General features: G+C 33.2%; 1 protein-coding gene and 1 long non-coding RNA gene across 2 annotated transcripts; one reads left to right on the top strand and one right to left on the bottom strand.

The window, feature by feature from the left end:
* The first annotated feature begins 203 nt into the window (after positions 1–203).
* Positions 204–8571, top strand: LOC116027772. The gene is made up of 4 exons (XR_004099996.1): positions 204–307; positions 3711–3855; positions 7041–7181; positions 8442–8571. It is a non-coding gene; the product is annotated as an uncharacterized LOC116027772 (long non-coding RNA).
* On the bottom strand, positions 4386–8771 carry LOC116027771 (polygalacturonase At1g48100). Its single transcript, XM_031269515.1, has 7 exons — positions 8341–8771; positions 7016–7147; positions 6537–6764; positions 6403–6447; positions 6104–6311; positions 5291–5481; positions 4386–4987 (listed from the first exon to the last, which is right to left on the bottom strand). Exons 1-7 carry the CDS (start codon positions 8740–8742, stop codon positions 4595–4597), a joined length of 1599 nt encoding a protein of 532 aa, XP_031125375.1. The 5' UTR covers positions 8743–8771; the 3' UTR covers positions 4386–4594.
* Between the last annotated feature and the right edge of the window lie 5872 nt (positions 8772–14643).

Raw genomic sequence — 14643 nt, 5'->3', positions numbered from 1 at the left:
TTGCTTAAATATTCGCTTTAATCTCAGCCGTGTAGCGCACGGGTATAATACTAAGTAATAATAGTATAATTATAATAAAAAAGGATAAATTTTAACTTCAAACTTATTATAATAAAAAATATAAATTAATAAATATACTAATTTTGAATTAAAAAATTGAAAAAAAAAATTACTTGGACCGGCCTGTTCAAAGATTTCATCCTACTGTGTACTCTCTACCGTCATGTAGTTGGGATTGAAAGAACAAATGAAAGGAATTAACCGACAGAGCTTCCGAAGAAAACGTATCGCATTCTTCATATTTTCGGTATTATCTTTTTCTTTTTCTTCCAGTTTTGATATCTGAAACTCGTAATTGCTCTTTAATATTTTCTCTCATACAGAGTAGTAATGCCAATGTTTCAATCGCATCATGAAATCTGGTAATATGCAATATTGGAATGCAATTTTTACATGTTCTTGAGCATCAAGCTTATCTCGGTGTGTTAACTTTTATGCAAATGATGAAAACGACGACCTTGACCTTGTACCTGTTATGGCTTTTCTTGTTCCTTACTTCAGTGCTCAATTGAACAAAACTGTTAAAAAAACTGCCATGAATCACAGAAAATGCAATTGCAATTACAATTGTGTTGGGTGGAGGCCGGTAAAGGCCCAGTCTAGTACCTGGTGGCTGGGATCGCGGAAAATGCAATTGCAATTACAATTGTGTTGGCTGGAGGTCGGTAAAGGGCCAAGTCCAGCACCCACCGTCTCGAAAATGTGTGGCAGTATAAGGAAATAAAGTTATGCTTTTGCTACTAGCTATAACAAGTGGTATCAGAGTCAGGTCACGGGTTCGAGTCACAGCAATAACATTTAAGACTGGTTGGTAGCAATAACATTTAAGACTGGTTAGTATTGGGTGGAGGCTAGTAAAGGCCAAGTCTAGCACCCAGTGACTCGGGGATTGTTGGCCGGAGGTCGGTAAATAGCCAAGTCCAGCACCTAACGTCTCGAAAATGTGTGTTAGTATAAGGAAATAAAGTTGCACCTTCGCTATTAGCTATATCTTTTGGAGTAAGTGGTAAGCGCTTGGTACTAACAAATTGCTCTGTGTAAGTGTCTTGGGGGTTAAGGAGATGGTGATGAGCAAATTGTAATCAGAAAGAGGCTTTACTCCATCATTCTAGTGCAACTGTATAAATCCTTGTGGTAGAGTCCATTTTCAGATCGTTTGCCACATCAAGGTAAGCATAACTTAGTTAAAAATTATTGGGATTCTGAGATGAACTAACTGGGGTGAAGGATGGTTCTATGTGCCTCTCTTAATGTAAAATTGCTCAATTAGGTGTATAGAAGTATAGAACCATGGATGCACCGTGGATTTTGATTTTTTAAAAAATAAAATCAAATTACAGTTTGACAGGATCCCTCTTTTTCCTTTAAACTTTTTGACTGCCATTTAAGGTGGCCATATGATATTGAATCAGGAAGAGTGGTCCGGCTGGACAGTAGGAACCTTTTTTTATGACTGGACGACTGGTAGATGTGATTTATTGTTTCCTGGTAATTCCATGAAATATATACAGAATCATAGAATTTTTTGAAGGAAAAACTTCAAATTCAGCTTATTCTTGAAGCTTAGGAGTTACTTTACACTTTAAAAGTTGTCATAAAACAGAACATATGCAGAACCATGATCTATCTTAAAGGAGATTTAATTGAACAAGGATGATTGATTCCATCAAGGAAAGGGGTATTTCTCATTCCTGTGCCTGCAGGGAAGGTTAATGAGGAGTTAGAGCTCTCTGCTAATATTAGAGCTATCCACTTTGGGTTACCAGTTATTCCTCCTGTCTTGTCCTAGGCTTTTTGATCCCAAGCAGGATATCTATCCTGCATACAGCTTTCATCCTTAAGCATTGTTTAAAGTAGATAGGAATTTCTTTAGTACTGCATCACACCATTTCTAACTAGGGGGAATCCGTGTCTAGCTTTTTACTACTGCTATTACTCAAACTTCAGTCATGTCATTACCTTTAGGGTTGTTAGGTGAAAAACTTTGGATTGGGGGAATGTGCAAGGCTGGAAGTCTGATTCGAGTTGGGGAATTAGGATTCGAATAAAGACTGAGAGTGGACTAAAATTCCGATATTTGGTTTGAAATTGATACTAGAATTATGGATAGGATTGAAAACAGTTATGGGTGTGGTCAGTGTGAAGGATGGAAGGCTTATCGATATTGCTAAACTGTTTGGCCCTTATGCTAGACTGGACTATATATATATGCAGGATTGTGCCTTAGGGGACTTGGAAATCTAATTTGCCTTTTCCTAGGCTAATTCACTGAATCAAAAAAGCTAATAAAAAAATCAACAATAGCAGAATACAATGTAAATTACACTGAAATTCTTAATCTCTGCTGAAGTATACTCAGGACCTCAGGTTAGTTAATCATGCTCTTGCATGCCTGAAATGGGATAACCTAAAATTCCTTGGGTCTCCGGATTAATTTTCTGGATATCATATTTAGCACTGCATAATAAGGGTTTTGTTTACCACATCATATCTTAGAATCTTAAACTAGGTAGCATTTTGTTTTGCCTGAAGAAAGGATTTGAGAGCATCAATCCCCTTTGATCATTACACGTAATCACAGTATCATTAGCATATACTGTCAATATCAATAAGATATGATCACTATAAATATTCCCAAAAACACCATATGAACACTCCATTTTAAAGAAAACTCTAACACTACATTGCTAAACCTCCCAAACCATACCCAAGTAGACTGTGCTAGCCTCTTCAATGATTTCTTCAATTTTGCATGCTTTCCCATACTCCCTTTGAGCAACAAAGCACAAGTGTTGCTCCATGTACACTTCTTCCTGCAAATCCCTGTGAGGAAATGCATTTTTGACATCATACAGAAAAGTCATCACCAGCAGGTGGCATTAGAGCTGGAAAAGACCAGAGCACGACTTAGACTCCCAGGCTTTCCTTACTGCTATGATGATAAAATATCGTATCAAGATAGCAGTACTTCAAGTGAGTGCAAACTCTGGGAATAAGAACGGGAGGGGAGATTCAAGAAAGAAGAGAGGAAGAAGACAGATTAAGGAGATAGGGAGAGAGACTAGGGAGACAGAATAGACAGATTAAAGAGACAGAATATTGAAGGATAGAATAATTCCATTATACTCTTATTCCACTTACAATACAAGAGCCTAATAAATATACTATATTTCTAATGTTAATTTAGGAATAATATTAACTCTGCCAATAATTACATTGTACCATCCTAATTTTAGGAACACAATTAACTCCCACTAATTAATATACACAATTTATTCCTATGATTAATATGCAATCAAGGGTGTATCATCTGACCTCATCCTTGGTTTTAGATTTTGCATAAAGGAGTCCTCTTTCGTAGTTTAAATGAGAAAAACAGCTTACATACATGCTAACATCACCAGTGCATAGTCATAGTGTTGACATTGTTCATGATGGGTTTCTCTCTTGGTTTGTATAAGCACTTGTTGTGCTTGGATACCATGCATTATTATAGGAAGAAAATAGATTGAACAAGAGGAATTGCATGGACATTTATATATACAAGCCTAACCCTTGTATACCTCCATGTCCCTAACACTTTACATTAGCCATCATATTCCCCAACACCTCTTATATGCTTCTTTATATTTTCTTTTTCTTATTTACAGGAAAAAAATTGTCTTTAAGTGCAGAACAAATGACATGAAAGCAACTGATGATCTGATTGATGTAAAGGAGCCAAGTGAGATCTGAAATAAAAAGATAGTTATATTTAACCATTTTTTTTCTGAAGAATTTGAGGAACAATATAAGGTAATTTTAGGTTTCCTGTGAACTTCTCTTCCAAAGAATCCGAGAGAATAAAAATGGAATTTTACAGTTTCTAAATTATTAAAATTTTCTTTTCCTGATGATTAATTGTCCATGCTTGATATATATTGACTTGTCAAATCACTTTTCTGCCCAATGCCACAAACTATTCAAATTGAAAAATCAATCACAACGCTCCATTTGACTTCATATTTCTGGCCTTTGCATTTCCTTGTTTTGACTGATCTTACTTCTACTTCTCTTTCAATATTCAGTGTTGAAATATGATTTTTTTTCCAGGTTTACTGCTCTAAACAATCTGATGTGCAATATAATCGATATATATTAATTTCTTTATAAAGGCCTTGTTTGATTACAGATTGCCAGTTGAATGGCCTGCAAAGCAGTTTTCTTACCTATATTTCAAAGGTTATAATGTTATATATTTATTGCACATCTCTTTCTAGGTGTTTTTTGAGCTAACAAGTGATAAACTGAGTTTTGAGTGGATAGACCAGTGACATCTTGCACCATACTGTTGAACACTTCACTTTATCAAATCAAATATCTATATAAAAATATATATATTATCACACAATGGATTCTCAAGAAATCCTAGTAAAGAAAATTTTCTATAATATCATATTACTAAATGCCTTATATTACTAACTAATGGTGTGAAGGGGTTGGCAAAAACCACGCCGACCTCACAAATAAATACACCATAATATGCATCATTTACCTAACACTGATCATGATCTACCTGAATCCTGTTGCTTGATGGCTTGCCAACTTGTAAACATTGAACTGGAGGGACTGCAGGAGAGTGCAACTCTCCAAATGTCTGCCAACAGTATGGATCATACAGGTGGTAACGCTCTTGTAGCGGCTCTAGTTTTACCCTGTCTAGGGTCACATCTGTACATGGCATGTTGTCACTACATGCAAAATGCACTGGTTTTACTGTATATGTTCCTCTTATGTTTTCATAGTGGATGCCTGATAGAGCCACAGCAGCTGTCTGGTTCTTGCATGTTCTTTTGTCACAATAGAACTGGTCAATTACAATTGGCAGTTGAACTTCAGAAACTTGGATGTTTGAGAACAGAACTCCTTGCACAGACCCTAATCCACCCTGCAGAAGTGAAATTTAATAATTAGAGGAGATTGCTTTATGTAGTAGATAAGTTAGGAAGGAATTTCAGAAACTTGTGTATTAGAACATATGCATTTTCAAGTGAAACTTAAATGGTGTTAAAATAGAGCCTTCAGAATATATCTTATATCCCATTATGGGAAACTGCACCCTAATGAGATTTTCAAAAAATAAAAAAAAAATTGCAATACTCCTTTTAGTAACACACTTTTGAATTGAGATAAAGAGTAAGTTAATTAAGTGGATTTCCAATTAAATTGGCTTGTAAAATTGTTTCCGTACCTGCCATGTTTTTATCCTTACACCATTCATTGTGTTTTGCATAATTATGTCTCGCACAGTGATATTTGAGACACAAGCTTTTGTGTTGTCTTTTCCTAGTCCTCCAATGCTGATTCCATGCCCTGGTCCACAATTCACATTGTGTATATATACATTTGTGCATCCAGTTTGAATTGAAACACAGTCATCTCCTGCATAAAACAAATCTTTTAGGGAGTGTTGTTTCTTCTAGATGCCTAAAAATTTGTGCTTGTCTAGGATGAACTTATGCATGGTCATTTTTTAGTACGAGCATTTTGTCTGTAGGTGCTGAATTCACATTATTCTTGCTTTCATTTGTTTAAAGAAAGAGCTACCTTAGTATGATAGGCAAGAAAAACTCTAAAAAGCACCAGGGTAGAAGATTTTTGGGATCTCATGATGGTTATGAAGAAAGGATAGAGCTTTTCATGTGGGGTTTAAAGAATCATCCTAAATGGGATTGCCTTTTTTCCTATTAGGTCAGGCCATGTGTCTGTTGGTTGGTGGAGATTTGTGGTTAAAAAGAACTATATAACTGTGAACGGTAGCCAGGTGTCAAAATGTTGGTGGCTGGATTTTGAGGATTTGGTTCTTGTGACTTTCTAAGTTGGATAAGATTGAAGGATGATAAACCAGACTATGTAATGTGAGATGTGATGGATACTTTTTTTTTTTTTTCCTAGACATTTCTTGCTAGTAATAACCCAACCCTTTGTGTAATGAGAGATTTGTTGATTGGTTACTATTAGTTTGACCTGGTTAATGAGAACAAGTGTTTAAAACATAAATTACCACAACCAAGGGTGCTCCCACGGATAACAACATCTTTTGAGTTTTGTAAATGGATTCCATCTGTGTTGGGGCTATCTCCAGGTGACGAGGCAGTGAAATTGTATACATATACCCCTACGCAGTTGTCAAACTTGAGGTGGCACTGTGGACTATTCTGAATAGTGATTCCAGTGACAGTCACATTAAAACTCCCATAGAACCGAAGTGCCTGCGCCACAAAAGTACATTGTTATGTCCACAAATATATTGCATTATCTAGAAATGCAGCTGCTTCGTTGTTCTGGGTAAGTGGTCCTTACCGTTGGCTTTGTGCTTGGCATTTTTCCACTAAGTGAACTATTTATCTGCCATACAATTTCAAGAAATAAATGGTAAGGGAAGGCAGAGATAGATGGATATGGACAAAAGACTAGAGGTGTGGAGGAGTAATTACCGAGATTGGAGGATAGACCGGCTTTGTTCTGTTTAGTGGAATGATTAATTTTAATTCGTCATCTATTGGGTCATCTAATGGGGAATTCTGCCACCAGACTGAACCACTTCCATCAACCGTGCCACTTCCCTTAATTGTAATTCCTACCAGCTTTGTAAATTCAAGCCATTGGAAAAGGCCTGAACCCCAAGCTTTCGAGTCTGTTGGAGCTATGATTTTGCCATCAAGCTGCACACAAGAAACACAACTTTTAATCATACACTTCAAATTTTCATGCTGTTTGTTGTACTCCTATATATATATATTGATGTGAATGGTTGTTTTGAGTTTTGACCTTGTGAAAGGCATCGTAAACCGTGCTTATGTTATGTGTTGTGTTGTGTTTTGAAAGCAATGGAGGGCAGATCTCTGCAGTTTTAGTAACTGCAACTTTTACATTTGTGTGGGTATGATATGAGGATCTGTGTCATGTGGTTTACCTGAAAAACTATATTTTTTTCGCAGTAAGGTCCAGAGAAAGAAATGGGCCCCACAAGGAATACGTATTCTGACGGGACCACCATCGTTGATGCCTCCACCTTACAAGCTGCAGCCCAGGTAGCTTGGAATGCCTACATTTTTCATCACGGGAAATACAAGTTCTTGGTCAGTAACATATTTATTGCTTTTTTACCCCTCTCTCTCTCTCTCTCTATGCCTTGTGTCAAAACCATAACTTTAGTCTTTACATAATATACATATGGTGTTAGGTTTGTGCAGAAACTGTATGTAGTTAATTGTTGGAAACTGCCACAACGAGAATAATTTTGTGTGGGCCCCACCTGATCTCTCCTTGTCCAATACTCTGTTGGCTGCTGTATATTATTGTATTCACTTCACTTTTTATTTTATTGTCTAAACCTACCCTCTTTTGTCCTCAAAACATTGGAAATTTTTTAATGACAAATTTGTAGGCATCTCTTTAGCCTCTTTAATTTGATACCTAGGCGTTGTATTTTCTGACCCGTGAGATATTCTTTCATCCCATCATAGCAGAATCTTCATTTTCTATTTGCTATAGGACACTAAATTAGTGCAATTTTCCCGGAGGTTTGACGACTTCTACGTGTTAAACAACAATTTGTGAATTTTTGTCTATAGTCAAACATGTATACTACTAAACTATGACTCTGTTGTTTAGTAGAGCTTTATTTAAAACTACAACTATGTTATAATCTCTGTTTGGTAAAACATACAGAGTTTTTAAAATAAGCTACTGGCTTTTTAACTTCTTTTTATCTGTATTAATTTACAAAAATTACACCATCTACTCTTTATTAATCAAAATTCTAATATCTTAAATTATCCTTTTTTTCTTGTCTTTTTACATTTATCAGTTAATTCAACAATTAATTTTACTAAACACTTTAATTTCAACAAGTTAGTGTATTAGCTACTAGCTTTTCGGCTTTCAGCTAGACATGCCAAACAGAGCCTATAAGGTTTTTAGTTGTTGTACACTCGTACTGGTCGAGATGGAACGTATTTCGATGACCCTAACATAACTCAATCGGATTAATGCTTCTTAGTGTTGAGGTAATATACTGGTTGGCTCTGTTTATGTGTAGCAACCCCCAAGTTTTTCAAGATTAAGAATGAATTAAGGTAAGGTGGCAATGTTGGTGTTTGTTTGTTGACTTCACTAAACCGAAATCAGCAAAGGGAACAATATGAGAAGTTGGACCACTTGGTTTAAACTTGGCAGTTTTTTTTTTTTTTTTTTTTTTTTTTCAAAAAAACATATGAAAATTTTGAGTTTAATTACCTTAGTGTCATCACTCTTCCCATCACCCTTTGCTCCAAAATCCATGACACTGAAAACCGACCCGGTGTCGTCCTCGTAACCTTTGCTTGGTGGATTTACAGGGATGCTAGGTCGGGGAGCCGCCGGAGCTGACGGCGGCAGTGGCGGTGGCGGAGGCGGCACCGCCACCACCGGAGACGGGTGTTTCTGCTTCGTCTTCCCGGCATTGCTGCTGCGGTGGTGTCGATTGCCACCGTGATGATACTTCCCTTTCTTCTTGTACAAAGATGCATCACCTCTGCTTGGCCTCCAATGCCTCCCTCTTCTCCCATCACAAGTTTCAACATTCCATGACCAAACCAGAAATGCAACCATCACCATGAATGTAAGGCTTCTGAAACTAAAACCTCTCATTTTTGCCATGTACAATGAGAATGTGGTAGGGGGGTGGGGTGGGGGGGGGGTGNGGGGGGGGGGGGGGGGGGGGGGGGGGTGGGATATCAGATATGTGTATGTGTTTGTGTGTGTGTATGTCTCTTCCTTAAGATGGACAACATAGAAGATGCTGGTAGTTTATATAGGGAAGAATGCTGAATAGTGTAGCCATAAAACAAAAATAATTCTTCGGATTTATGTTTTATTCTTAATTACTTTCTTTTTTCTTTTTTGTTTTTGTTTTTCTTTTCCCTAATATTATTAATTATTTTTTGTTTCTTTGTGTGATTTTATGGTTAATATTTATTACGTTCACTAAAAGGCCCCATTTTTGAATTGGCATATGCAAATATGTTGTCTCATGTGACCTGCAATAAGTCGTATGCTATACACATATGTGTGAGTATAAATTAATTAATTAATTACATACACCATTAGATTAGGTGAATACATTTTAGTTCCTGCCATTTTTACTGCCAAAAACACATACTTTTTGTACTGAATGTTTTATAGCATATCAATTTTATACTATTCAATCACCAATCATAATAATTGGATGACTGATCAAATACTTTAAATCAAATCAAACTATAACAAAACAATTTACACAATTAACATTACCCTAAACATAGGGGTGCAATTATTTGTGTGCAATGCCATCTCTTTTAATTGTTCTTTAAAATTACGCTAGGGTTGGTCTCGTGTAGGACTCTTTCACAGGTCTCAATCTTCGAGACAGGTTGGATTTAATAAAAATGGGTTATAACTCAGTCAATACTTCCTTATATAATAAAACTATAATAAATAATTTGCAGGAAATAAAGTAATAACATAATAGTATTTCAAACATTATCATCTCTTTAAGCGTTATATATAATACTTTATAACATAAATGTAGTACTTTATAAAATAACTTTAATAGACAATTTATAGGAATTTAAGTAATAACATAGTAGAATTGTAAATATAATCAATACTTTAAACCTTGTATAAAATATTTTATAGCATAAATTTAGTATTTTATGACAAAACTATAATAAACAATTTTTTTTTGAAATAAAAATGTCATTACATACCAGAATTACATATATAATCAATACTTTAAGCCTTATACATAAGACTTCTTTATAGCATAAATGCATTTACTTTATAGAGAAATTGTAATAAACCGTTTGCAAAAAATAATATTACTAAATTTATATGATTCAAATCTCATGACTTAATTCGTCTTAGGGATTGAGACTTATGAGACACTCTCATATGCAGACTTATGAGACACTCTCATATGCAGACTTATCATACTTACCTATATCATTTCCATATTGTATTATTTATTTATTTATTGGTTAAAAGGGGGAAAAAAAGGAAAAAGAAAAGGAAAAAGTCACACGTGAGTGGGTCTATAAGTGGTCAAGGGCACTGATTATAACAGCTCTTTATGATCACATGCAACGTTCACGGGCTATGGTTTTGTATATTGTCTTCTTAACTATCAGCAGTCGCCTCATGCCCTATGCTTCTTCTTCCATCCTCCCCTTCTCTCTCTTTCTCATATATATATATATATATATATATATATATGTATATATATATATATGTATATATACACTGGTTCAAATGTGGATGGTGCTTCCCACAGTGTTCAGAAATACACCAGTGCACCACAAAATGCATTACACAAAAAAAAAAAAATGCACCACACAACTAATAGTGCATTTCTGAACACTTTGTGGTGCATTTATGTGTACTTAATGGTGAGTGACCGCACAGACGCTCGGAAACCTGAACCCCCTCTCTCTCTCTCTATATATATATATAATTTCTAGCTTTTTTTTTTTTTTTTCACTTTTGTTTTTGATTTTCTCCCAACCTTCCGTTCTCCATCTTTATCCAGAAATTTCATATAATTAATATAGAAATGTACGTTTCGGCACGACCTTAAGTCTCACGTGTCACAAGATTAACATATAATAGAATTAGAATCCCACAAATCAAAAAAACAAAAACAAGATCGTCGTATGAGATTTCAAGGAAAATATATAGTGAAAGAGAACATAAAGTAATACTGCACATTTTCTTTGAAATATTGTATTGAGTGACTATTTAGTAAAACAACTCTGAATTTAATCAATCAATGCAAATTTTATTGGTTACGAGAATATAAGCTAATATATGAGACTTGGGGTTAACAAATAACTTTTGCGGTGTAATTAGGGTATGTGTTCATATTATTTAGTATCAGAGCCACATTAATGAGTAAGTGTATGTTGGTCTAATCCAATTCAACACGCATTTCACCAATAAAATCTAACGGAAGAATTGATTGCAAAATAGTCTAACTCGTTTCACCTCGCAGAAGAGTACATATATACATGTGTGAATCTAAACATGATATTTTTAATGTGAAGAGCATGGTTGAAAAAATCGTTAGGTGCTCCTCGGGCATCCAAGGCGCCTAGCACCTAGGGTGTTTAGGCGGCGATTAATCGGCGCCTAGGCGCACATGTATTTTTTATTTTATTTATTATTTTTTAAAAATTTAATTTTTTTTTTTAAATTTTAAGACTAATAATTATAAACTATTTAATACTTTAATAGTTAATATTAAAATATTAAATATTAACCTAAAAAAATCTAGAGTTTGAACAATTTAAGATTATTTAACTCAAAACAATATCGTTTTGAGTGAAATAACCTATTTAAAAACGAAGAACAATAGCTAATCGGCCTACTAGGTGACTTAGTTGGTGCCTAGGATTCCTAGGCGGCTCTTAGGTGGCCTAGTCGGTTGTAATTATAGTGATGCGCTAGGCGATTGGCTGGCCCCTAGGCGATTAATCGATGCCTAGTCGGGATTTTTGCAACAGTAATAAAAATGATTTTGCAAAATAAAAGTCCCATTATATTGTAAGGAAATGTTGAGTGGGATGAGAAAGTCCTGTGTATGGATGGTATCGAATTTGGGGAGGTCCCATCCCTGGGCTTACGTGAGCCATCAATCCTTACTTTAGTGAAGTACGTACAAATATGATTAAAAGAGAAGAGATTAAACAGAAATGAAAATAGGAATGAAGCTGATGAAGGAGGTCACACAACATCAATGGGATTGGGGAAAAAACCATGAAATTGGAGAAACCTAAAACGCCCATGGTTTTGCTTTGCTATATAAAATTATAAATAAATAAATAAATAAATAAATAAATAAATATATATATATATATATATATATATATATATATATATATATATATATATATATACATATGTGGTTTATTAATGGAGGAGGTTTTGTCATTGTTGTATTGCAACAGAGAGAGTACAACTGGCCAATGCCTCCAACTGACAATAATTTAGATCACAAAAACACCAGTACTTGGGGAAAATGATCACATGCTTTAGCCCTATATAGCATGGTGGCTGTAAAATAAAGACTTCTTTTTTTAAATTCAAGTTAGGAGAAAATAATTAGTTCATTAATTAATTTAAGGATTATAATGGGTTGGGTATTTTCGAATACTTGTCTATCATGAACTCTAATAGGACAATTGGATGGGTTTGGATAAAGTTTAGGGTGTTTTTGGTTCGCACATGGAGATTGAAATCGGAATGGGTATCAAATACTTAGTAACAGTAATGAATTTTTAGTGAAAGTATTTTGCATGTTTGGTAGTAGGATGGAATGTGAATGATTATTAATAGTTGTAGAAGCGGCTGAGGATCAGATGAAGGAACTAAACCCTTATTTTATTAGGGAATGAGTTTAATCAAAACCCATTGTTCTAATTCTCAAAAAAAAATAGAAAACTCATTGTTCTAAAAACCTGTCAACCAAATAATAACAATGACTTTGATACACATAGCCATTCCTGATACATAAACCTGTCAACCAAACACACCCTTAATCAGATTTGAGTAGAGAAAAAAATACCCATACATCATAAGTTTGAGTAATAGCGAAATATTCATACCCAGTCGTGATACCCATGTGTGTATGAAAGTGTTTAAGTGAGAACATGCTTTCACACAAAAAGTGAAAAATGATATGATCCATCTAGTTGAGAAATGATATGCGGGGATGATTAAATATAATATATTTATAGTTGAGTAATTTAATATTTATATTTTTAATGTATTTGAATTTGTAAAATTTAATTTGTAATATGTCATGTGTGTTAATAAGTATTTAAATTGATTAATTGATACATATTTTTTTTTCTTCTGTTATGGAAGAATATTTTAAAAGAAAACTTACTTTTGATACATCATTTAATCTAAAAGAACTTGAAATTGATCCAATTAAAATAAAAAATATTTATAAATATCATATCAAAGATAGAGATGTGTGATTTATATTTATTTATAATATATTTTCTATTTGAACTGTTATCCAATTAATGATGTTCTATACTTTTTAATGAATATTTTTTTATCGTGTTTTAAAGTACTTTAGTTTTTCACCTCCACTAAATAATATTTCTAGCTACGCACCATATATTTTAGTCCTTTAGCATATTATTTCATTCAAATTTCTATATATTTTAATTTTCTGGATGTCTAAATTAAAAATAAAATTGATAATTATTGACATTATTGGAAGAAATTAGAAGTCATGAATCAAAATAGGTAAAATTATTTCATTAATTTACTTTTATCTAGTTCAACATTTTGTTAATTTACTTTTATAGTCTTACTAGTTTTTTCACGCGCAAAGGATAATGCCCAATGTTTATTTTTAAATAAGAACTTCAAATTATATCAATACAAGATTATATATGAGATGTTCATGCATATATAATTGAATGCTGAATTTGTTTATTTAAATTGGTAATTCAAAGTATATGAATGCAAGATAATATATGAGAGGTTGAATATAATTGTAACTAAAATAAATGTTTGTAATTTTGTAAAAACGATAGTCTAAATACTTAGTCTAAAAATGACAGTATAAATAAATACTACTTTTGGTAATAAAAATTTATACATTTTAAATCATATTAATAAAGAAATACGATTTACATTTAAAGTGAACAACTGTGTTGTAGTCCAAAAAATATTCCGGGGTAGTTTAATTTCCCGCTTCAATTTATTGGGTTATTTGAATGTCTTCTTTGTCAACAAATCCTCCCCAAGTAGTTAATAATATGATTTGCTTCAAATTATTTTTTTTAATTTTTTTTTCTATGTTATTAATATAATACTTGGTAAATAAATATATAACATTATTTTGTATTATAACTTTGATACGGAGTATTTAATAACAAGATAGTGTAAAAAAAGACAATGAATAATGTAATAAATATAATTAATTAATGAATTTGAAGGTAAGAAATCTTTATATTGTAGAAAATAAAGACAATGTAACTAATGAAATTATATCTCTTTTTAAATTTTTGATAACAAATAATTTTTTTAGTAGAAAATAAAGGCATATAACTAATGAAATTACATCTCATTTTAAATTTTTTGATAATGAATAAATTTTATTGTAGAAAATAAAGACAATATAACTAATGAAATTATCTCTTTTTTTAATTTTTTGATAATGAATAATTATTTTTTTGAATAAAAGCATTGTAAACATCGAATTCTAAATTAAAGAAATGCATATGTATTTTTTTTTTGTTGTAGTTGTTAATTTATTATTACCAAAATGGTCCCTTGACTATTACGAAATTATCAATTTGGTCCTCAACAATTTTTCGTGACCAATTAAGTCCCTCGACTTTGAAAAATTTAACCAATTTGGTCCTCCGTTTATTTTTCTGTTAAAGATCTGTTAAATCGGGACCAAATTGGTAAATTTTCTATAGTCAAGGGACCAAATTGGTAATTAATTTTCACTGAAATGGTCCCTTGACTATAGCAAAATTACCAATTTGGTCCTGATTT

The sequence above is a fragment of the Ipomoea triloba genome, chromosome 8, assembly GCF_003576645.1.
Source record: "Ipomoea triloba cultivar NCNSP0323 chromosome 8, ASM357664v1".
In the NCBI taxonomy this organism is placed as follows: domain Eukaryota; kingdom Viridiplantae; phylum Streptophyta; class Magnoliopsida; order Solanales; family Convolvulaceae; genus Ipomoea; species Ipomoea triloba.
Note: the sequence above shows the minus strand (reverse complement) of the source record. Positions and strands in the feature narration are given on the sequence as shown.